The sequence below is a fragment of the Typopeltis vanoorti genome, chromosome 5 (genome assembly GCF_054136105.1).
Source record: "Typopeltis vanoorti isolate ZY-2024b chromosome 5, IOZ_Tvanoo_1.0, whole genome shotgun sequence".
Taxonomy (NCBI): Eukaryota; Metazoa; Arthropoda; class Arachnida; order Uropygi; family Thelyphonidae; genus Typopeltis; species Typopeltis vanoorti.
Window position 1 is genome coordinate 147,716,697 of NC_143553.1, and position 24,381 is coordinate 147,741,077.

Consider the following 24,381-nt stretch of genomic DNA (forward strand, 5'->3'; position numbering starts at 1 on the left):
ATCATAATCTTCAGAGTACAAAACATGTTACAGTTTACATGTGATGAGTAAGTGAAATGGTTCAAATTGTAATGGAAAAGAGATCTAAAGTTTTAATTTCACACTCTTTAATGTGGTAAAAAAAAAAGTATTACAACTGCGTAGGAGTTGATCTTAAGTCTCTCAAATTTTTTTTTAAGCAAATTAACACAATTAATGCTTCTTTAGGTTAAGAGAATGCTTCATAGCCGTGGCTGACTGACAATCTTTCTATGACTTCTATATATAAAGCACATTGGCCTTTCATCTAAAATCCTGTGTTTAGGGGTGTTCAAAGTGTGATCTGTCAGTCCAGACTTCCCATAATGGTATCAAATGTATTTTTTGTTCTCCAAGGTGAATATTAATTGATCTTCCTCTCTTATTCCATAGTAGGCCAAGTTACGTGGAATTTTATACACTCCAGGATATGCGGGGGGATAAAGTTGATCCTTAATAGAATGGATCAGAGTTGCTAATTTAACATGTGGTGGAAAGGTCATATTTTATTAGTACTTCGGCTATCTTTTCAGATGTACCATGAATATAGAGAATAGGAATAGTGTTTTGTTCTTGTGTGTTTGAGGAGGAAGAAGTAAGTGGGTCATGTAATATTTTATCGGTTTTGTAAGAGTTGTAGCCATTGGCCAGAAAATTATGGCGAAAATATTTAAGTTCTGTGGAAAGAGCTGCATAGTAAGAACAAATAACCCTAGCTCTGTGTGTGTGTGTGTGTGTGTGTGTGTGTGTGTGTGTGTTTTAGAATACGATACTATTGGGCTTGATGACAATGTGATTGTTTATGTAGATATTTTCCTATGTTGCCATTTCTATAAATGTGGAAAAAAGGTAGTGAGCCATCTGAAAGGTTGGTGATTAATCTTCCAAGAAAAAACAACAATAACAACAAAAATGTTATTAGATTCTTTTTCTATTGTGAAGTGAATTTTGTATTGTTGTCTGTTTAGGTAGGTAAAGAATCCAAAGTATCTTGTCCATAGGGTCAAATGGCAATAATTGAATGTGTAAAGAAATGCTTAGGTGTCATTCATTATTCATAATAATGCTTAACAGTATAACCAACACCAAGAGGAAACAAAATTAAACAAATTAAACAACTGCAGAAATTTTCATGAAATGTTTTTATTTTTTATTATTAAAATAACTTTGCAATCTACAACTGTTTCCCAATGAGATACAAGTTTGTCAATTCAGCTTTTACAGAATGTTTTATCATTAGAAGGAATAAACCTAGCAACCCCTGCTTCAATCCCTGTTTTATTGCAGAACTGTATTTTACATGTGATTGTCTAGTGCCAGAAAATAAGTGATAATTGCTTGGGAAAATGTCAGGAGAATATGGAGGATGAGGGAGTATCTCCCATCCTAAAGCACAAATCTTCTCATGGGTAAGTTTTGCAGAATGAGGTTTTTCATTGTCTTATAAGGATAGCACTTTCTTCTGCTTAACTAGTCCTGGCTGTTTCTGAAGTAATGCATCCTGCACACTCTAGAGTTGCATCTAATAGATCTCAGCCATAATTGTTTGGCCTGCTGTGAGAAACTCGTGGGCAATATCGGCTCCAGTCCACACACACACAGCATAGTCTTCTGGGGATGAAGTGGTGCCTTTGAAATGTGCAGTACTGGATCGTTTGGTGAATGTCAATAAGTTCATTTCATTTTAGAGTACAAGATCCAATTTTCATCACGAGTGAGTAAGTAATCCAAAAATGTCTTGTTCACTTCTTTCACATCATAAAACAACAAATTGATAGCGTTTGAAGTTTGTCACCTGATAATGCATATGGGACCTATTTGCTTAGCTTCCATGATTTTCCCAGTTGATGTAAGTATAAATTAATTGTTTCAATACTCACTTTAAAAATTCATTCGTTTTTGACATGTTAATCTTGAATTAATTTTCAACAGGGCACATAATTCTTCATTATCAATAATGGAGGGTCTTCCTGAACGTGGTGCATCTTCAGGTGATTCATCACCAGGAACAAATTTTTTAAATCATTTCTGCGCAGTACATTCTGCTACTGCATCTTTTCCAAATCCCCACATATTCTTCTGAGACCTACAGGCTGAGTTTAAATTTGTAAAGCGAACAAGTCCAAATTACACCAGCTTCAGCTGATATTTTAAAAAGGTTTAAAGTTACAGAAAAAGAGTGCATACCAAGTTAGAGCACACTGATTGACTGACTTGTATCTGTTCCTTGTGATGCACATAAAAAATTGCACTCTGTAAACCACTGCAAAATAAAACGGTCATTGTAACAAACTATCAAAACTGCACAAACTTTTTTGGTTACCTTGATATATTTATTAAAGTTGCTAATATTTCCCTGGTTTTCTACCCAGCATCATCAGAGCACAATGATAGCTGTGACAGGCATACAGCACTAAACCAAGTAATTGTTGAAACAATTTAAATTGTAACTGACACATAATGCCCTTATGTGGCACCCCTCTATGCATTGGATAAGTAGAAAGTTAATTCAGAGAAGTATGGCTATTAGGTCTTAAAATGATAGCCTTCCAGATCTTTGGTAAATTAAATGCAGCCATACTTGTTAAGGTTGTGAGATGAGAATAGTTTTACTGTGATCTTGTATGTTGGTTGCAGGAGGGATGTGGGATGCATGCTATTTTACATGGGCACTATTTTTAGCCATTGGCTAAAAAGGTATTGGAAAGGTCTCTGAGCTCAGTTTCAGTAGTTATTTGAACAAATAGCACTGGCCTGGTGAGTGTTTTGAGAATGCAATACTGTTAGAAAGAGTGGTGGTGTGATTGTTTATGTAAATACTTACCAATAGAAGTGGGTTTTCTGTGGATGGAAAAGGATAATGAGCTATTAGGAAGTCATGTCACTAGTGCATCTAAAAAAAAGGAGAGAGATTGTTATTACTTTCCTTTTCTATGGTCAAGTTTATTAGGATGTTGGCATCTTAAGATGCACCAAAAATGTATCTAATTTGTCTGGACTATGATAGCAAACATATCAACATAACACAGTCAAACTATTGATTTTCATTTAACATTTAAGTTAACATTACAAACTATCATTTTTAAGACCTAATAGCCAGACTTCTTTAATTCAGCTTTCTATTCATCTGACACATAGAGGGTGCCACGTAAGGACATTAGGTGTCTGTTACAATTTAATGTTTCTACAATTACTTGGTTTGGTGCTGTGTGCTGATAATGCCAGGTAGAAAACTAGAGAGATAGTGAGTTTAATAAATGTATTTTGTTTCCTCTTGATGCTGGTTATACCATTAAGCATTATTATGGCAATAATTGAAATAGAAAATAATTGAAGGGTTGTTCATTTAAAGGTCAAATAATTGAGAATTCATTATTTTTTCCCCCTTAATGATTGTTTTTTATCCCACTGAGAACCAATGATCACTTCCCATTACAAATCCCTTCTATACTATTATGTTCTGAACCAGCACGAAGATATTACTATGAATAATCTTTTCTAAATCACTTAGGGAATTGAACAATGTAGATCCGAATATAAATTAAATTATACTTTAATAAATATTTTCGATATTTCGGCAACGTCACGTTGCCATTTTCAAAAGGAACTTACAAAAAAGGCACGTGCACGCAGGCACTAAAACACAGTAACTGAGAATGAAGATATGAAGCTATCATTCTCCTAGAAGTCCTGATGGTGCCCTCTAGCAGGCTAAGTAGGTGTTCTTGGACGTTGGGCTGAAGGTCTGCTGATGTATGCCTCCCAAATTCGGGGAAGTCGCATACAACTAAATTTGTTGAGGTTTGGGGGAGTTTCTTAGGGCTGAGGCAGATTCCATAAATAGTCTTTCAAATTTGTATTTGCTACAGTGTATTACTGTAGTTTTCTTCCACCGTATTCTGTGGCGTGTATCCAAAGCATGGACTGCAAGACCAGAATGGCTGTACTTGTGAAACTGGATGTAGTCCTTGTGTTCAGAAATTCTGATATTCGCTGTCCTGCCTGTTTGGCCAAAGTACGACAGTTCTACAAATAGAGGGGACAGCCATGGGAATTGGGAATTTCTTTTTTGTGGGGCAGAGGCTAAGGCTTTTTCTTCAAAGGTCTCCATAAAGCAATTGGCCAAGGGTGGGGAGAGTGGTGAACCCATGGCTGTCCCCTCTATTTGTTTGTAGAACTGTCGTACTTTGGCCAAACAGGCAGGACAGCAAATATCAGAATTTCTGAACACAAGGACTACATCCGGTTTCACAAGTACAGCCATTCTGGTCTTGCAGTCCATGCTTTGGATACACGCCACAGAATACGGTGGAAGAAAGCTATAGTAATACACTGTAGCAAATACAAATTCGAAAGACTATTTACATCAGCAGACCTTCAGCCCAACGTCCAAGAACACCTACTTAGCCTGCTAGAGGGCACCATCAGGACTTCTAGGAGAACGATAGCTTCATATCTTCATTCTCAGTTACTGTGTTGTAGTGCCTGCGTGCACGTGCCTTTTTTGCAAGTTCCTTTTGAAAATGGCAATGTGATGTTGCCGAAATATCGGAAATATTACTTAAAGTATAATTTAATTTATATTCGGATCTACGTTGTTCAATTCCCTAAGTGATTTAGAAATGCATAACCAACGTATAAGCCTGTCTATGAGTAATCATTAAGATATGTTTCTTGTAATTTATAAAGAAACACGGGAAAAAAAAACCAAAGTGATATCTTTAATTAGTAAGAGGACAAATATTTTGTACTAAAATTAATAGTACATCTTCAGGGTCTGTTACAGTAATAGGAATGGAATACAAGTAAAACATTGTGTGGATCGCCTATTAAAATACAATTGTTACCGTGTGCTAGGAAATAATAGAATAAACAAATTTAATATATTAAGATAAATGGTTTTTTACATCAGATAAAAGTCTCCCAAATCTTTGAGAGAGACAGTCATTTCTATTTAAATTCGATCGGTGTAAGACAGTTTCAAAACTTTCTTTGAATAAGCGTTCATATTTGAATCTGTATCTATGGAGGAGAACAGCTTTATCCCACTGGATGCTATGCGTAGAGTCAATACTCTGCTGTGCCACTTCAGAGGCTTGTTATAATCAATATAATATTGATATTCTTTTTTCCAAAGAACGGCCTGTTTGTCCAAAATAAGAGACGTCGCTTTTGCAAGTTATTTGGTAAACGCCAGCCAAAGAAAGAGAAGACAGTTTTTCTTGTAATCTCTAGGAGAACGATAGCTTCATATCTTCATTCTCAGTTACTGTGTTGTAGTGCCTGCGTGCACGTGCCTTTTTTGCAAGTTCCTTTTGAAAATGGCAATGTGATGTTGCCGAAATATCGGAAATATTACTTAAAGTATAATTTAATTTATATTCGGATCTACGTTGTTCAATTCCCTAAGTGATTTAGAAATGCATAACCAACGTATAAGCCTGTCTATGAGTAATCATTAAGATATGTTTCTTGTAATTTATAAAGAAACACGGGAAAAAAAAACCAAAGTGATATCTTTAATTAGTAAGAGGACAAATATTTTGTACTAAAATTAATAGTACATCTTCAGGGTCTGTTACAGTAATAGGAATGGAATACAAGTAAAACATTGTGTGGATCGCCTATTAAAATACAATTGTTACCGTGTGCTAGGAAATAATAGAATAAACAAATTTAATATATTAAGATAAATGGTTTTTTACATCAGATAAAAGTCTCCCAAATCTTTGAGAGAGACAGTCATTTCTATTTAAATTCGATCGGTGTAAGACAGTTTCAAAACTTTCTTTGAATAAGCGTTCATATTTGAATCTGTATCTATGGAGGAGAACAGCTTTATCCCACTGGATGCTATGCGTAGAGTCAATACTCTGCTGTGCCACTTCAGAGGCTTGTTATAATCAATATAATATTGATATTCTTTTTTCCAAAGAACGGCCTGTTTGTCCAAAATAAGAGACGTCGCTTTTGCAAGTTATTTGGTAAACGCCAGCCAAAGAAAGAGAAGACAGTTTATCCTTTGTAGAAGGTAATAAAGAAGAAATTTTGTTGATAGGAATATGTTGGAATCAATTGATACTTTTTCAGAATTCTACCTACAGGTTCTGAGATTCCTGGAATGTATGGAATAGGAACTCTGCAGACTGTTGAAGAAGCTGTAGGTATTGGAACATAAGAGTCAAGTATCTGTTGGATTTGATTGGAGTTGTAATCATTTGATTCCATTAACTTTTTAATGATGGAAAGTTCTTGTTGTAAGATTATTGGGGAAGAGCAAACTTTATGTACTCTATGAATTAGAGATTTAAGAATGCCAAATTTTTGAGACTTGTGGTGCGCAGACCTTTTGTGAATGTATCTACCAGTAAATGTGTGTTTTCAAAAGACACTTGTAGATAAGGTACCAGAAGATGTTCTAGTAAGGAGGATGTCCAAAAAGGTGAAGTACCAGAGTTTTCTTTTTCCATAGTGAATTGGATGCGTGAGTGAAGGTTATTTATCCTTTGTAGAAAAGTGGAAAGTTAATTTTCAGTGTGTGGCCAAACAGCAAAAACATCATCGACGTAATGGTAGCAGAATTGATGACAACATAGTATCTTCAAATTGTTTTAAATAGTAGTTTGCCAAAGGTGGAGACAGCGCTACCCATGGCAGTACTTTGAATTTGTTTGTAGATTTTGGTTTTCCAACTGAAATAACCTGAGTGGATGACATATTCGAATATCCTTGCGAATCTGGAGGGTAATCTTCGTATAAAGAATTGACTGTGTTGGTTAATGGAATATTGGTGAACAGAGAAATGATGTCAAAATGGAATAACAATTCAGAATCTGTAATTTAATATCCTTGATTTTTTTTTTCAAAAAAATCAGAGTTTTTTTATTTAGGATCTGGAATGACCAGTGAGAGCAATTAAGGAACATGATAATACTTTTGCAATCCGATAAGTTGGAGAATCGATGCAATTCATGATAGGTAATCCATAAAGAAGACAGGACAGTCTTCTTTATGGATTTTAGGGAGTCCATATAGATGGAGTTCTTCCAAAGTAGGTGCGTATTTTAGCCACGTAGTTAGGGTCCCAACTGATAACCTCATCCAGTAATTTATTTAGTTGTTTAATTTGTGAATTAGTAGGATTACACGTGATCTCTTGGTAGGTTGTGGTGTCTTCTAATACAGTGCTTCCCAAACTTCTGGATGTCAGGGCTCCCTTTGCAAAAATTAAAATATTTCACGGCCCCCCTCGAAAAAGAATCATAATAGAGAGATATATTATTATAATATTTATTGTATTTATATTCAATACAAAATATACGCAGCGAATATTGCAAAAATCAAATACATATATTACATTTTTTGCTTCTTACCGTTTGGTTCTGAAGACGATGCGGGCTGTTCTGGTAAAATATGCTTCTGCTTCTTCTGATTGTTCGCGGGAATTTTTTTTTATTTTTTATCAGCCACTTATCCATCTCGGGGTTAAATTTTTTAATGTAGAATAGATCAAATAATATCACCACTTACTGATACTGGCACACCACAGACTGATAACATGAAATTAGTGAATATTACCTGAATAAGGGAATCCCCGGACCAGGAACATTTTTCTCTTTTGTGACTTTTCTCCCTTTACGGTAATTAAGCCTAACGCAAAACAGACAGCAAAGGCAGGTTATTAAAACGTGCATATGATTGGTGCGGTATTATCAAAAGATCGCGCAACCGAAAGATAAAAGCATAGCTGACAATTGAGTTGAAATGCTAACTCTCTTCAACCGAATTCCATATGTGAAACTGCCATAACATTCATTATATATATATATATATATGGCGATCAGCTTTTACCTGGTTGTTATACATTTGAAAAAATAGATTTAATGACTCCAAGACCGAGATAACATATAAAGATTTTAATGATAAATAGTACTAGTTTCGGCATATAGCAGCCTTCTTCAGGTATTTATAAAGGAAAAGAATACTAATAAACATTGAATTATTTAAACAAACTGGAAATTACAGGTACAAATTGCCTCACATAATCGATACATAAAAATGTTGTATTTTTTCAAGTTGTTCCAACTGGTGTGCCATTGTTTGTTGCAATTGTGCGTGCAGGTTCACGTGAACGCCAATATTGAATAACTGCAGCATGGCTATCTGGGATGTTATAACTTAAATTGTTGTTTAAGTGGACCGGGTTCAGTAGGATTTCCCTTGATTCTATGATTTTCCTTTCAAACTCATCTTCACAGCGAAAGATATTTTCTGATCTATTCCAGCATACAGAGTGGCTTTGTTGGTCATCATTAGGATTATTTGAAAAAAGAACATGACTGGATAACGCAGTTGCATGAGATCTTTTGTAAGAGATGTCTCTCTTATGCTCTTCTATGCGTTGTTCAATAGATTTGTTAGTTTGACCAAAGTATGGGATATTGCAATCACACCACAATTTATATACTCCAGGGTACTTAAGGTTGTGATGAGTAGGTTTTGGATGGCTGATTAGAGAACGGATTTTTGGAAGTGTGGTGAAGAAGGTCCTGATATTATATTTTTTAAGGACTTGAGGACCTCGCTCTTATTTTTAAACAAAATGGATACTCTGAAAAAACAATTAAGAAATTTCTTCTGAACCCTCCTAAGCAGTGCACAACAGAGACTATTAATTTTAAAGGTAGCATCTCCATTCCATACATTAGCACAGTCTCTAAGAAAATAGCTCAAGTCCTTAAAAAATATATCAGGACCTTCTTCACCACACTTCCAAAAATCCGTTCTCTAATCAGCCATCCAAAACCTACTCATCACAACCTTTAAGTACCCTGGAGTATATAAATTGTGGTGTGATTGCAATATCCCATACTTTGGTCAAACTAACAAATCTATTGAACAACGCATAGAAGAGCATAAGAGAGACATCTCTTACAAAAGATCTCATGCAACTGCGTTATCCAGTCATGTTCTTTTTTCAAATAATCCTAATGATGACCAACAAAGCCACTCTGTATGCTGGAATAGATCAGAAAATATCTTTCGCTGTGAAGATGAGTTTGAAAGGAAAATCATAGAATCAAGGGAAATCCTACTGAACCCGGTCCACTTAAACAGCAATTTAAGTTATAACATCCCAGATAGCCATGCTGCAGTTATTCAATATTGGCGTTCACGTGAACCTGCACGCACAATTGCAACAAACAATGGCACGCCAGTTGGAACAACTTGAAAAAATACAACATTTTTATGTATCGATTATGTGAGGCAATTTGTACCTGTAATTTCCAGTTTGTTTAAATAATTCAATGTTTATTAGTATTCCTTTCCTTTATAAATACCTGAAGAAGGCTGCTATATGCCGAAACTAGTAGTATTTATCATTAAAATCTTTGTTATATCGGTCTTGGAGTCATTAAATCTATTTTTTCAAATATATATATTCGTAAAAGTGTTAAAAACTAAGTAATATATATATATATTACTTAGTTTTAACACTTTTAAGAATTTTATTCCTGCCTTGGGAAATCGAACTCACACACACACATCTAATTAATAACAATAGTTTTTAGTTACTGTGTTTGCCCATGCAACATATGGTTTTGTTTCAGTCCATACAGCATAGTTTCTGTATGAGGGGACATGTGTTTCATTAATTAGCATGTTTTTATCCCAGTTGTCTCTAATTGCACTAGTTGTTGAAAAATATATTACACAGACTCCTCATACCTTATTCACTGGCATAATAAAAGTACTTGTTTTTATTGCCTCTGCAGTATAGTGTCTGTTAGGGAGGGCATGTTGTTTACCACTGCAAGGGAGTTACTATCTCCCCACATGACCTTGTTAAAGCTTTTTTTCATGTGTGAAGTATATGCAAAACTTTTATTGGTAACAGAAAAGTAGCTGGATGACAGTGATAATATAAAACGAGTTTATATATATATATATATATATATATCCCTTTCATCCTATCCCTTTCATCACGAACGCGTGATGAAAGGGATAGGAAGATTCGGAGCTTCCCCGGAGAGCATTCGAAGTAAATACAATTAACCACTGCTTTGAAATGAAACATATGAATAAGCAATATTTACTAATATTCATTAAGCGCCGAAATACGCAGGAAGCAAAGTTTTTGAACCAACACGAATGTGTGAATTTTTCCATTAAAATATAAAAAATAACAGAAAATAAATAATAAAAGTTAAATACGTTTCTTTTAAAATAAAAAAATGTACTTAGTCTTAAAACATTTTTAATTTGTTTTCATTATTTCACGGTCCCCCCCCCCCCCTCAACAAAACCTGCGGTCCACAGTTTGGGAAGCGCTGTTCTAATAGGCTGGACACTTTTGTCTCATTGTCAGTCTTATTCATGATTACAATAGCTTTTCCTTTATTGGCCTTAGAAATGGATATTGTATTATCTTTTCTTAAAGAAGTTAGACCTTTGATTTCAGCAATTTGATAAATGGCATAGAGGTAATTTGCTTTTGAATAACGAAGTTGCAACTTCAAAACGTAGTTTGTTGGCATCTTCGCTAGAAAGTCTTGAAAGATTGTGTTCTGTATTATGTAAGAAATCAAGATAAGGAATGCGTGAAGGAATAACAGCAAAATCAAGGCCCTTTGCTAATGCACTGGTTTCAGCGTTGGATAAAGGGCGATCGGAATTGTTTACAATCCATTTATTTGTAGACATACTGTCAAAGATACGGTTTTTCTTTTGCTTGTTATATAAAGAGTTGTATTTTTGCATAAGATTTTGAAAATTTTTCTCATTAGACCAGGATAAGGATTGTTTTGATAAGTGAAGAACAATATCCAATAATTCTTCATTAATAACCTTCACCCATGCATCCAATTCACTATGGAAAAAAAATACTCTGGTACTTTACCTTTTTTGGACATTCTCCTTATTAGAACGTCTTCTGGTACCTTATCTACAAGTGCCTTTCGAAAACGCACATTTACTGCAGATACATTCACAAAAAATCTGCGCACCACACGTCTCAAAAATTTGGCATTCTTAAATCTCTAATTCATAGAGTACATAAAGTTTGCTCTTCTCCAATAATCTTACAACAAGAACTTTCCATCATTAAAAAGTTAATGGAATCAAATGATTACAACTCCAATCAAATCCAACAGATACTTGACTCTTATGTTCCAATACCTACAGCTTCTTCAACAGTCTGCAGAGTTCCTATTCCATACATTCTAGGAATCTCAGAACCTGTAGGTAGAATTCTGAAAATCCAACATATATTCCGATCAACAAAATTTCTTCTTTATTACCTTCTACAAAGGATAAACTGTCTTCTCTTTCTTTGGCTGGTGTTTACCAAATACTTTGCGAATGTGATGTCTCTTATTTTGGACAAACTGGCCGTTCTTTTGAAAAAAGAATAAAAGAACATCAATATTAAGTTGATTATAACAAGCCTCTGGAGGCCTGCGCAGCACAGTATTGACTCTACTCATAGTGTCCAGTGGGATAAAGCTGTTCTCCTCCATAGATGCAGATTCAAATACGAACGATTATTCAAAGAAAGTTGTGAAACTGTCTTACACCGACCGAATTTAAATAGAAATGACTGTCTGGAAATTCTATTATTCTAGGAAATAATAGAAATGAACAAATTTAATCTATTAAGATAAATGGTTTTTTACATAAGATAAGTCTCCCAAAGATCTGGGAGACTTTTATCTTATGTAAAAAACCATTTATCTTAATAGAAATTAACAAATTTAATCTATTATTTCCTAGCACGCAGTAACGATTGTATTTTAATAGGTGATCCACCGAACGTTTTACTTGTATTCCATTTCTATTATTGTAACAGACGCTGAAGATGTACTATTTATTTTAGTGCGAAATAATTGTCCTCTTACGAATTAAAGATATCACTTTGGTTTTTTACGTGTTTCTTTATTAATTAATTTACTATGCCACAGGTTCCTCTTGAAATCAGAATATATTTCTTGTGTTTTCTCTTCATGGATTTTTGTTCCAGACATTGATTCGTCATTAGTAATGACGAATCAATGTCTGGAACAAAAATCCTGCAGGTATACTTAGTATTATTACTTTTGCTCTTTTCTCCAAATGTACATGTCTGGTATACATTTCCTTCTCTGTTATATCAAACTGTAAAATTTTTTCATTATGTAACAAAGCACTACAGATGAATGTTGTTTCACTGCCTTGTTTAAAAATTAAAGATTTGGTGTTTGTCAGTAAGATAAATCTAATGAGAAATAGTCTTAGTATATAGCATTCCAGACACAATTTTTTGCACTTTAAGTTGTTGCTGGTATAGGAATAATTCACCCAAGATCATGAGTAGTAATAACCTTAGCTGTGCTCTGTTGGATGAACAGGAAGGGTGAGGTTAGCAATTTTTTTGGTTGACTATTGTGACTTCAGTCAATAATCAGGATTGTTCACTGAATTGGTAAACAGCTTGATGTATTATTATTGCATAAACAGCACTTGAAGTGTCAGAGATGAACATTAGTTGAAGTCAGTATGACGAAAACATTGTCTTCATGAATAAAATTTTTATGAAAGTATGAAATGCTTGACAATTAAATGTGTTCATATGGAGACTGTACAGTTGGTGAGGAAGAATGGCCAATAATTGCTTGACTAATTGCAAAAATGTGAACAAGACTCTACTAACTAAAGGATTTTGCAATTGCAGAAGCTGAATTTCATTTTCAAACTTAAGCAGTCAATCCTATGCTTTGACTGAATTTTGTCATTTTAATCACCTTTTAAAATTAACATTCTTTTTCCTCTAGTTCTTTGGAAGCTAGTAGATGGATTTCATGTAATTTTCCTGTAAAGGACTCCAGGTCTGATATCATTAAGTTCTCTGTATAGCATCTCTGCAGTTTAAGACAATTGAAGTGTCCTTCTACTGTAAAAGACCTAAATTAGATTCTTATGACGAGAGGGACCTTTGTGGACCTCATCAGTTGAAGGCTAGTTAGATGATTTTGTATGGAGGTAGTGGGTTTTTTCATCTTGCTTCTTCCATTAAAAAATAATAGATGGAAATCTCAGGAACTTGTCTTTTTTTTTTTTTTTTTTGTCTTGTGAAACAGGGATAGACAGAACGTACAATTAGTACAGATACTGTAGTGGCTGGTAGATGAATCGTATGTCTTTGTCTGCAACAAAGACATACGATTGTGTATCATTTATTGGATTTTGTAATGAAGATGGATCATAGTGTTGTGTAGAGTAGTAGGCCACCTGCAGTTAAATCCTTCTACTGTGGAGGCGTCATAAAAATTGTGCCAATACCTAACCAATGTGGATTCGTTGTCCACTACTTCTGCTTCATATCTATGCTCTAAGTATTGTTTCAATCTTCTATAATGATTACCTGCTATTTGCTCCTTTCATTTTTTTTTTTTAAACTTAAGGCAGAAACTGTAGAGTACAGCCATACCCCGACTTTCGCTATCCCGACTCGCGAATCTAGAGTTACGCGGTTTCTTATATGTACATATTCCCTTCCTGCTCCACTCCTCGCCACTAGTGGTATCTTTCTGGCACCGGCTGCATTCGCCAATGTCGCACATGCTATGAACAAGCACTGATGTGTTTCGCGTGGTTTCCATTCATACACGATTTTTATAGTCTACAAACCTTGCGATTGTTTAATGTTATATTCTTGATAAAAAAAATTTTATCACATAAAAAAATAATAATGTCATCCAAAAGAAGAGTCCAATTCTTCTACAGCTAGCAAGAAAAGAAAAACATTGACTTTGGAAACAAAACTCAACATTATTAAGAATTTTGAAGGGGGAATGAAAATTCGTGAGGGTAGCAAAGAGGTTTGATCTACAGGAATCCACAGTAAGAACAATCATAAAAGAAAGGTTTACAGATTTTGGAGGACATAGATTCTAACAAGGAACGAATTGTAGCCCCAAGGCAAGGAATAAAAAAATCATTGGCTTGCTATGAAGAAATTTTGCGTGATGAGAAAAAGACATTATGCCGTCGGACAAATCTATAAGATTTTATGAAAACATAGACATTGAAATAACTTTCTTTTTTTTATGTACGAAAAACTACAATTATGATTATATTTCTTAAAAAATATAGGTGTTTTTGAAAAACACTATAATTGGGACCAAAAAACCTTTTGGTCCCAATTAACTAATATTTTGTATGCTTGTATATATATAAATTACATGCAAAATTATACCCCGAGTTACGCGAATTCGACTTGCGCACTTTTTGTTGGTCCCCCCCACCGCGTAACTTCGGGGTATGACTGTATATAGGTTTACAAGGTGTTGGAATAGGTATATGAAACAATAATGGATGTTAGATCTTTTTTTAATAGATGGATAGCATGAAACAGTATTTTGGAGGCTGGAAACTAGTAGTGCTTTCCTTATTAATCTAAGCTTTTATAATTAACATTTGTTCCATTCAGTCGAATTGCATTGAATTTTCTTCTCCCTACCATTGTTTATTTTGCCATTTCTTTTGCTGACCTGTGCAAGTGGAGAAATGATTTTCAGAAGTAAAATTTTTTTTTAAATGTTAATTATTTTTTAACTAACTATTCTGTATTCTGAATAATATGAATGATCAGGTGAAATTTATTGCTGATAGTAGATTATCAACAACTAATGTTAAATTGCAGTGTGCTAGCAGGTAGTTAAGTGAAATTATGAAGTATTTTTATACTTGAGAAAAAAATTTTTTTTTTAAAATCCTTTGCCCAAGCTGTGCACGAAGTATCTTTATAGCCAGTTTATTTATATATAGAGACTAACTTCACATAAATTATTGTCTTAATATTTTAGGACAATAATTTATGTCCTAAATTATTAGGACATAAATAATTTTTGTGTTTATGTCCTAATTTATGTTTGGGTAAAGGGTTGAACTGCCACTCTCCGTGTCTCTTCTACTTAACCTCAAATCGTGCATAACTACTACTACCACCATCAACACATAATGCCATCTACTTCCCACCACCAACAATAGTACTAAACATAATTTGTCTGTAAATTGTATCTTCTCATGATTAGTTTGCCTATAAATGGAATGAAAAACCTTGATACCTTCATATTGAGATTGGCTAACTCATCTTCAGTTGAAAAAAAAAAAAAAATGTTTTCTAATTGAAGGGCACAATTGTCCTGTTCTTTTATTGCCCAGCAGAGGCACTAAAATACTGAAAGTAATGACTGGTGATGCCACCATGAGCATAAGATACCTTTTTTTTTTTTAGAACTTGTCAGAAATAGCAAATGAAAAAAAAAAATCCCATGAGAGTTAGTTAAACCTATAGTATGCTAGTGCTGTAAGTTGGCTAAGGCTGTTTTTTCTTCTTTTTTTTATAATTCATTTCTTATATAATCCAGAAATTGTGTTCTAGAAACTGGAATTCAAACCCATAACGTGTAGTTTGGAGCAGAGGGATTATCTACCCAGCGAAGTAGGCTTGGAAACATTTATATTCACAAATTTAATCATTTATAATCTGAAAGTTTTATTTTAGGTCTTTTTTTATTTAAAAAAGGATGCAGGTTACATTAATTGCAGTAAGAATTTTATTTGCTACTCTGTAAATACTTCGTAATATTGACTATAATTTTATTTTTCAGGTACTAGATCTACAGTTGGCTGTTGAAAGCCTAATTGCACATCGTGACAATCGTAGCATCACTTTACAAGATATCTGTGTTTCTCCTCTATCACCAATAAATAGAAACTGTGCTATACAAAGTATATTTGGTTTTTATAAGAATAGCAAAGAGCGGCTCCAAAATTTGGAATATGACTACCTTTCTCATTTCCTGGATTGCACCAAGTATGTGAAGTCATTTGTGTTTATTCTATTCATATGAACTAATTACTATATTGTAAATTCTTGTGGTAGAATAATTATTACACTGGTTAACGAATTTACTTATTTAAGATCATAGAATTTACAAATAGAACTTCTTTCTAGAATGGCTTTTTTTTGTTACAAGCTTGTCAAATTATAATTTTTATCACTGGGCTTACATTTAACAGTTAAAAAATTCTGTAAAATTAATATAATTGGCCAAAATTGAAGTATTTGTATAGTTTACTATTTTTACATTAACATTTATTTTATCACTCAAACACAAATTTATGTTTTTTCTAAATCACTTAAGGAATTGTACAACGTAGATCCGAATAAAAATTAAATTACACTTTAATAATATTTCCGATATTTCGGCAACGTCACATTGCCATTTTCGAAAGGAACTTACAAAAAGGCTCGTGCATGCAGGCACTATAACACAGTAACTGAGAATGAAGATATGAAGCTATCATTCTCCTAGAAAATCTGATGGTACCTTCTAGTGGGCTAAGTAGGTGTTCTTGGCCGTTGGGCTGAAGGTCTGCTGATGTATGCCTCCCAAATTTGGGGCAGTCGCATACAACCAAATTTGTTGAGGTTTGGAGAGTTTCTTAGGGCTGAGGCTGATTCCATAAATAGTCTTTCGAATTTATGTTTGCTACGGTGTATTACTATAGCTTTCTTCCACCGTATTCTGTGGCGTGTATCCAGAGCATGGACTGGAAGACCAGAATGGCTGTACTTGTGAAACCGGATGTAGTCCCTGCATTCAGAAATTCTGATATTCACTGTCCTGCCTGTTTGGCCAAAGTAAGACAGTTTACAACTGCAAGGGACCTGGTATATACCAGGTAGGTCTAGGGGAAGTGGTTGGTCTTTGGTGGAGTGGATAAGCGATGCCAATTTTCTGTAAGGCCTGTAACAGGAGGCGAGGTCATGTTTTTTTAAAATTTTGGTAATTTTTTCCGAGGTGCCTTGAATGTAGGGAATGGTGATGGATTTAGAGTAATCTTTGTTGTGGAGGCGGGGAGGGGGGGGCTGTGGTTTGTAGGTTTTAATATTTTTTGGATTTTTTTTTTTTTTTTTGGGGGTAACCATTGGCTGAGAAAGTGTTGAGGATGTGAATTAGTTCAGTGTTTAGGGGCCATGTCGTTAGAACAGATTAGTTTAGCCCTGTTGTATAGTGTTTTCACCACTCCATATTGTTGTGTGTGTGTGGGGGGGGGGGGGATTGTTGGTGAATGTGTCTGCCTGTGTGGGTGGGTTTTCTCTAAACTGAGAAAACCAAGTTTCCATCAGGCTGGTGGGTGACTAGTGTGTCTAGGAAAGGGAGGCTGTTGTTTTCCTCTTTTTCCAGGATGAACTTGATTCTGGAGTGTTGGTTGTTTAAGTGTGTTAAGAAGGAGAGGAGTATTTCAGAGCCATGTGGCCAAATAGCGAACACATCATCAATGTAGCAAAGCCATATGGTTGGTTTTTGTGGTGCAGAGGCTAAGGCTTTTTCTTCAAAGGTCTCCATAAAGAAATTGGCCAAGGGTGGGGAGAGTGGCGAACCCATGGCTGTCCCCTCTATTTGTTTGTAGAATTTTCCCTGCCAAACGAAATAGCCTGAGTTCATTGTGAACTGAAATAGGGCTGAGTTATCGGGAGAAAATTTAGCTTGGATTAGCTCTAAAGTTTCCTTGAGTGCGATATTTGTGAATAAGGAGGAGACGTCAAAGCTGACCATTATGTCAGTACGTTGGAGTGCAAGGTTTTCTATACTAGCTTTGAAGTGGGCTGAGTTTTTTATGTGTGATGGTGTGTTGCCATTATAGTGTGTGAACTCTTTGGCCAAATATATAGCTAATTTGTATGTGGGGGAATCAATGCCATCCACTATGGGACGGAATGGCACACTTTATGTATTTCTGGGAGTCCGTAAATACGGGGGGGAGTATAGAGTTGAACGGCTTTAATCTGTTGGTAACTTCTACAGGCCTAGAAGTGACTTTTTTAAGGAGCCTGTGAAGTTTTCTAATTTGTGAGTTGGTGGGATTGTATTCGATAGTGAGGTAAGTAGCCCGATCTAATAGAATAGCATTAAGCTTATCTTTGTAGTCCTTTTAAGTTGCATTTCCCTTATCTGCTTTGGTGATAACTAATTCTTTGTTATTCCTCATTTCCTGTAGAGCTTTAAATTCCGTGTTGGATATGTTGGTTTTTGGTGGTCTTGCTTTGGAGAGGACACAAGCTACATCCAGTCTCACACTGTTGGCAATTTGATGTGGAAGGTGGTGGATTCCACGTTCGATCTGGATCATAATATCCTCAGTAGGTATTTTTCTGGGAGCAATGGCGAAGTTGTGGCCACGTGAAAGCGTGTTAAGTGCTTCAGGGTGACTGAAGAAAGGTTGATTACGGTGTTGGTAGCAAGTTTTGGATTGACGGTAGAATTCTTTTTTAATTTTTCGAATTTTTTCATCTGTCGGCCTCGTATTTTTTCAAATTCTTTGTCTGCAGCGGTACACGAGACGTCATCTAAAATAGACCACAGTTTGCGATTTAAAGTGCATGAAAGCTCATCTGCGAAGGCACGAATGGCTTCATTAATTTCCGCTAAGAGAAACCGCGTGGCGGTGATTTGTTCATGAAGCAACGCGTAGCTAGCACAGTTATATATACGGAGAGCTTTTTGTGAAACAAAACAGTGCTTGAATTTTACACAGTTCGGGATTACCTTATTATCCCGGCAGTGTTTCAGGAAAGTTAGACAATTTAATTGTCTAGACAGCTTCAACTTCATTTTACCGTATTGGCGGGCCTTCCGTGCGATCATATCTCCGTGGATGATGTTGATTCTCGTAGACAGGCTTATACATTGGTTATGCATTTCTAAATCACTTAAGGAATTCTACAATGTAGATCCAAATATAAATTAAATTACACTTTAAAAAATATTTCCGATATTTCAGCAACGTCACGTTGCCATTTTCAAAAGGAACTTGCAAAAAGGCACGTGCACGCAGGCACTACAACACAGTAACTGAGAATGAAGAGATGAAGCTATTGTTCTCCTAGAAGTCCTGATGGTGCCCTCTAGTGGGCTAAGTAGGTGTTCTTGGCCGTTGGGCTGAAGGTCTGCTGATGTATGCCTCCAAATTTGGGGCAGTCGCATACAACCAAATTTGTTGAGGTTTGGAGAGTTTCTTAGGGCTGAGGCTGATTCCATAAATAGTCTTTCGAATTTGTATTTGCTACGGTGTATTAATCTACGTTGTACAATTCCTTAAGTGATTTCGAAATGCATAACCAAAGTATAAGCCTGTCTACGTGAAAATGTATATGTTAAAATAGAATAAAAACAAGATTGTTTTTATTCTATTTTAAAATTTATTTTTTACATAACCAGTTGTGTAATTTTTACACATAAGTACTTATATGTAAAGATTACAGTGTTTTTAAAGTCTTTCAAGACACTAGTAGCACTCTTATGCTAGCATTCCACTTTCTCTGGCATTTTTCATTACTAAAATATCCTGTAATTTATCCTCGTTCATTGCATTAAGATTTTTGGAAAAAGTTGGAAAAGTAATACAAATTCTGGTTCCATTCTTTAATACTTTGTAATAAGTTGATCAAGTTCATTTATAATTTTCACCTTTTTATTTTTGTCTCAGAAGAATCATTCCGCAATATTCTATAGTTTATTGTAGGGACTAATTCTTTAATACTCCTCTAATCTTGGTCTGACAAACATTCTTTTTGTTCAGTTTCTGGAATTTTTGAAGAACTTGCAGTTTAGGTACTGGAATTCCAACAGTTTTCCATGATACTCAGTTGATGTGAAATAGCAGAAATATTAAATATTTTCTTATGGACAATCGAAGGCTTGTTTTATGATTTGTTTGAGGTGATGACCTTGGGAAAGCTTTTTATCAACAAACAAGAAAAAACCAACAAATTGGAAACAAACGCAATGCAAGCTGTACTTCACTAGCGAAAGAACTTCATGATCTAATTGCATCAACGATATACGACTTGATGGAGGCTAAACGCAAAAAAACTCATCATCATTTTGAACTTCCTGATGGAAAATGTAAAATCATTACAAGAGAACATCAACAAACTAGCTGATGAATGCAACATCGATCCTAAGAATATCATCAGGTGCCATCATTTCGGGCATATAAATAAAAGGAAGGACGGAACAAATTTTCTGCGCCTAGTAAAAGTGACTTGCGACATGCTGGCAAGCACATCAAAAATAATAACAGCGATCAACAAGTTCAAAGACACCTGTTCCCAATCGCGCATATGTGCACAACCAGACTCATCATTTGCACAAAGGGAACAAAGACACCAGCTTCGAAGACAACTTGAAGAAAAACGTCAAAATAGTGACAACAGTTGGACCATTCGACTACAGACAATATAAACTGGTGAAAAAACCAAGTGATGCCAATAGCAGCCACCATGGAGACCAATGTTAAATCTTGAATGAAAGGATTAATTTTACTGTAAAAATTTTCATTCAGATTTAACAGGTAACAAAATTTCCAGAAAAATACTTGTGTATAGGTAAAATTTGATGAAAAAAAAATGGAATAGTCTTTTAATTGTAAATTCTCCTATGTATTATATTGTTGTGTCCTTGTAAAACTGACAAGGGTTGAAATTTAATGAAAATTATGTTAGCATGAGAAAGTTAGATCGACATATACGAGATAATTGGCTTATAAATATGACCTGAGGCAGTCACATATTTGAAGACTAAGTTGTGCATGGGAAGTCCCTGTGGAGAACTCAGAGAGGAGAGAACGGTATTGAGTGCAAATGATTTAGGTGCCAGCCAGAAAAGGTGACGTAGTAGGGAAAACAGCTCAGGAAGCAATATATGTAGAGCTTGGCGACGCCAACTCTGGGCTTTTGCGTTTTCTCCCTTGGATTCCTGTTCCAGTCGTTCCCAGAGGAGGAGTATGTGAGCACAGTCGAAGAACGATGTCCAGTGGCAGTTATGCGGCCAGATAGCGATCCAGTACGAGCATAATCATCGGTATGGCGGAAAAGTCAGTGCAGACCGAAACAACATGCGGAACCACATGGACCAATCTTGGCAGAGCAGCTTCACCCACATTGAAGAAGGTGATTCGTAATCGTCAGCTTGTTCTGAAGACAGCAAACCGTAGGAGAGAATAACAAGCTGTGTGAATTTTATGAAAGATTGGGAAAAAAGACCAGAGAGATCCAGTTACTCGGTAATGTAGAAATTTTTCAGTTCCTTTGTATACCAGAAAGAGTTAGAAAGCAATAATGTGCAGATATTCTCAGCGATTGGACTTACATGAATTGAAATAGGACTTTAGAATCTAACCAACCTGTAAATTGTAACATGTCTGAGAATGAGATATTGTATAGTGTAGAGTTAATGTATGTCATAGACAGTGCTTTTTTTTCTGGCAGTACACAGTACCGGCACCTTTTTTCTCAAGTTTTTAAAAATTTGCGCTTTATTGACAGCAAAATGTATTATAAATATTCCGGTAGGTGGTACTGTGTTCACGAATTGAATTTTCAGTTTTGATTACTCATAAGTTGGTACCGTGCTTTACTGTTTCATAGGTTAGTATGTAACCGGAAACAGGAAGTTGTGGTCACTTCTGATAGCTTCAATATCGGTTTATCAATTCTATATTCATGGAAATGACTTCTGTTTGGATTTATTGATCAAGTATTTTTTTTAGAACAACTGTTATACCAACTAGTTTCACCAACTGAGACTGTTGGCATCTTCAGGGTACACAACTGATATAAGGCACTTAAAGCTAAAAACTGTTACAGACTATAAATCAACTGATTTCAGTTATATTTAATAAAACATAACGCATACAATCTCACTTGTTGTTATTTAGGAATGTTCTATAATTGGCACTATAATTCAGTTCTTGTATGTTTAGAGATCTAACGAGGGTCTTCCAGATCTCTGGCAAGATAAATCATTGGTTCCTGTTAAGTTTTGTACAGAACGAGCAACTGTTGTGGCTTCTTTAATAATTCGGGAGCAGAAATCCTCTTCCATGTAAGGAATGGAGTTTTTATCCTACTCTATGATATGGTTAGTTCTTGAGAAATGAAAGGATTTTTGTGCTGCCTTTGTCTAATCTCAAGGCTTCTTGAAGTTTGGCTGATGTAATTTAAACCACATGAGCGGGGTATGTTGTAAACTCCAGAATATTTGAAGAAAGGATGGCTATCTTTTGGAGATCTTAAGAGTTGTCTAATCGTTTCTGTAGGTTTAAAAGTCACTCTTATTCTATGGGGTTTGAGGAGTCTTGCAACCTTATTAGAAACTGTCCCCATGTATGGAATGATGATTGTAGCGTTTTAAGCATTGTTAGTGTAGTCACCATAGGGAGTTGTTCTTGCTAGACTCCACTGCCTTGCACTTATTTACTAAGGGCTGATGACTTGCCTATGTGTGAGAAATACAACACCCATCTCATCATTAGTTGTATTCTAGTGGAACACTTGAGAGAGGAATGACATTTTTACTTATCTGGCTGAACCCTATAAACTCAGGCAGATGTTATCAGACTCAGATAAGTTGTATGTAGTTTTTAAATTTTTACAAACTAATTTATTCAAATACAAATTTGATTCTAAATTTGTTTATATGTAGATACTAACCCTTGTAAATACATTTTATTCACTAATTTATCTTATAGCCATTTATTAATAATTAATACCTTGTATACATAGGTATTTATTATCTTTAATATATAGATTTTTTTTTTTTGTACATTCCTTGTAACTATTAATACCTTGTGTAGATGCCTATTGTACCTTTTAATATGTAAATACTTCATTTTTCTGTACATATACTTTATCACTCCTTATAACAATTTAATACTAGATAACTACTTATTAATACCTTCGTAATACAGTTAACACATTGTACATAGATTTTATCTTATTCACTAATTTATCTCCTTATAACTATTTATTTCTTAGCACCCTGTGTGCTGCTGCAACCTCTCATAGCACAGTATGACCTAAGCCATCCTTGTGCCATAAAACCACAAAGCAATCAATCAGTTCTTGTTCACCAACCTAACTTTACTCTTGATGAATTGTCTTTGTCCAAATTTTTATCAAACTTATGTTGTTGTTTTTTTAACAACCATGCATGCATGCATCCCTTTGATTAGATCCTAATATTATATTTATCTGCTCACTTGCAACTTCAAGCAAAAAGTTAAAATTCTCCATGCACTTGCATTGCTGTTTTGGAATTTCTCATTATTGTTTTATGGTACACTGAAGATATCATCAGTGTGAGCTATAAACCTATACATACTTCCCAATACACATTAAAACCACAAACCTTTTTATGACCTAACATAAAAAATCATAAACCTTCTTAAAAAAAAATATAATATAAATTTACTCTGAGCAAACTTTCAAGATTGAATTGAAAATAATCAGCAAGACATTTCATAAACAATGGAATTTCAACAAAAATGCTGCTTTTAAAATAAGCATATTAAACCTTAATGCTACCTTTTAGCTTTCTACAATCATTTTAATCTTAAAGTTGAAAATGACTCCTCATCTCCTATAAAATTAGAGCCTGTTTGAGTTCAAGGATCTGTTATTCCCTTCTACACTTGCATGTGTACCAAATATATGTTTTAGTACATATCTAGGTTTATAATGTAGCTTATTTCTTTGTTGTTACTCCAACATTAGTGGTCTTCATAACTGATTTTAAGTGCAAGGAACTATATGAGAAATGATATTGTGATAAAATGCACTTAGGCTAAATTTTTAGCTAATTTTAAGTGGCGTAATGAAATCATTCAATTATAGGTCTCGATAGGATTTGTAGAGGACCTTATACAGTAATTTTTTCATGACTTCAGAATTTGAAGTAACTTATCCGATAGTTTTGTTAAGGCAGATAGTTATATCAAGTAGAACCTGAATATAGTAGATGGTATGTTATGTTGCTAGATTGAAAATGTTTTCACGTTTATTCACTTCTTGTTATCGCAGAACTTCAGATTTGTTTCCTTGTCACATCACAAAGCAATTAAAAAGTTAAGCAATATTATTTTTATTTCAAAAGTAAAACCTTATCTTCATATTTTAATTTAAAAAGCATGGCAAAGCATACCTTGCTGGGTTAGTTGGCCAGCTGGATAGCTTTAGTTTTTGTAGCAAGTTTTTTTTTTTTCCCTGTATGTTTAAAAACTAATTGCACTTTACCAGAAATTATTCTTGTTTGTAACTTACTGAAATTATATTCTCAAAACTTGTTTCAATTATCACATTCCAGCATATTTTAATATGGTTCTGCAGAAGTTACACGTACACACAGTTGAAAAATTATTAAAATTCGATTAGCCATTAGCCTGTGTAGCTTAGTGGAAGTGGCATTTGCTTCCTCAAACGCTAGATTGCTCAAAGAGCAATCTAGCGTTTAATTCTAGTCAAAAATTTTAGGT

The 24,381-nt window shown here is 34.7% G+C and overlaps 1 protein-coding gene across 1 annotated transcript in view; it reads left to right on the forward strand.

Moving 5' to 3' along the window:
• Window positions 1-24,381, forward strand: part of LOC150106928 (NPC intracellular cholesterol transporter 1-like) — a 920,722-nt gene that overhangs the window by 262,981 nt on the left and 633,360 nt on the right. Inside the window, exon 9 of the mRNA XM_090393507.1 lies at window positions 15,669-15,874. Coding sequence (XP_090249633.1) covers window positions 15,669-15,874 — 206 coding nt within the window. The remainder of the gene's footprint in view (window positions 1-15,668; window positions 15,875-24,381) is intronic.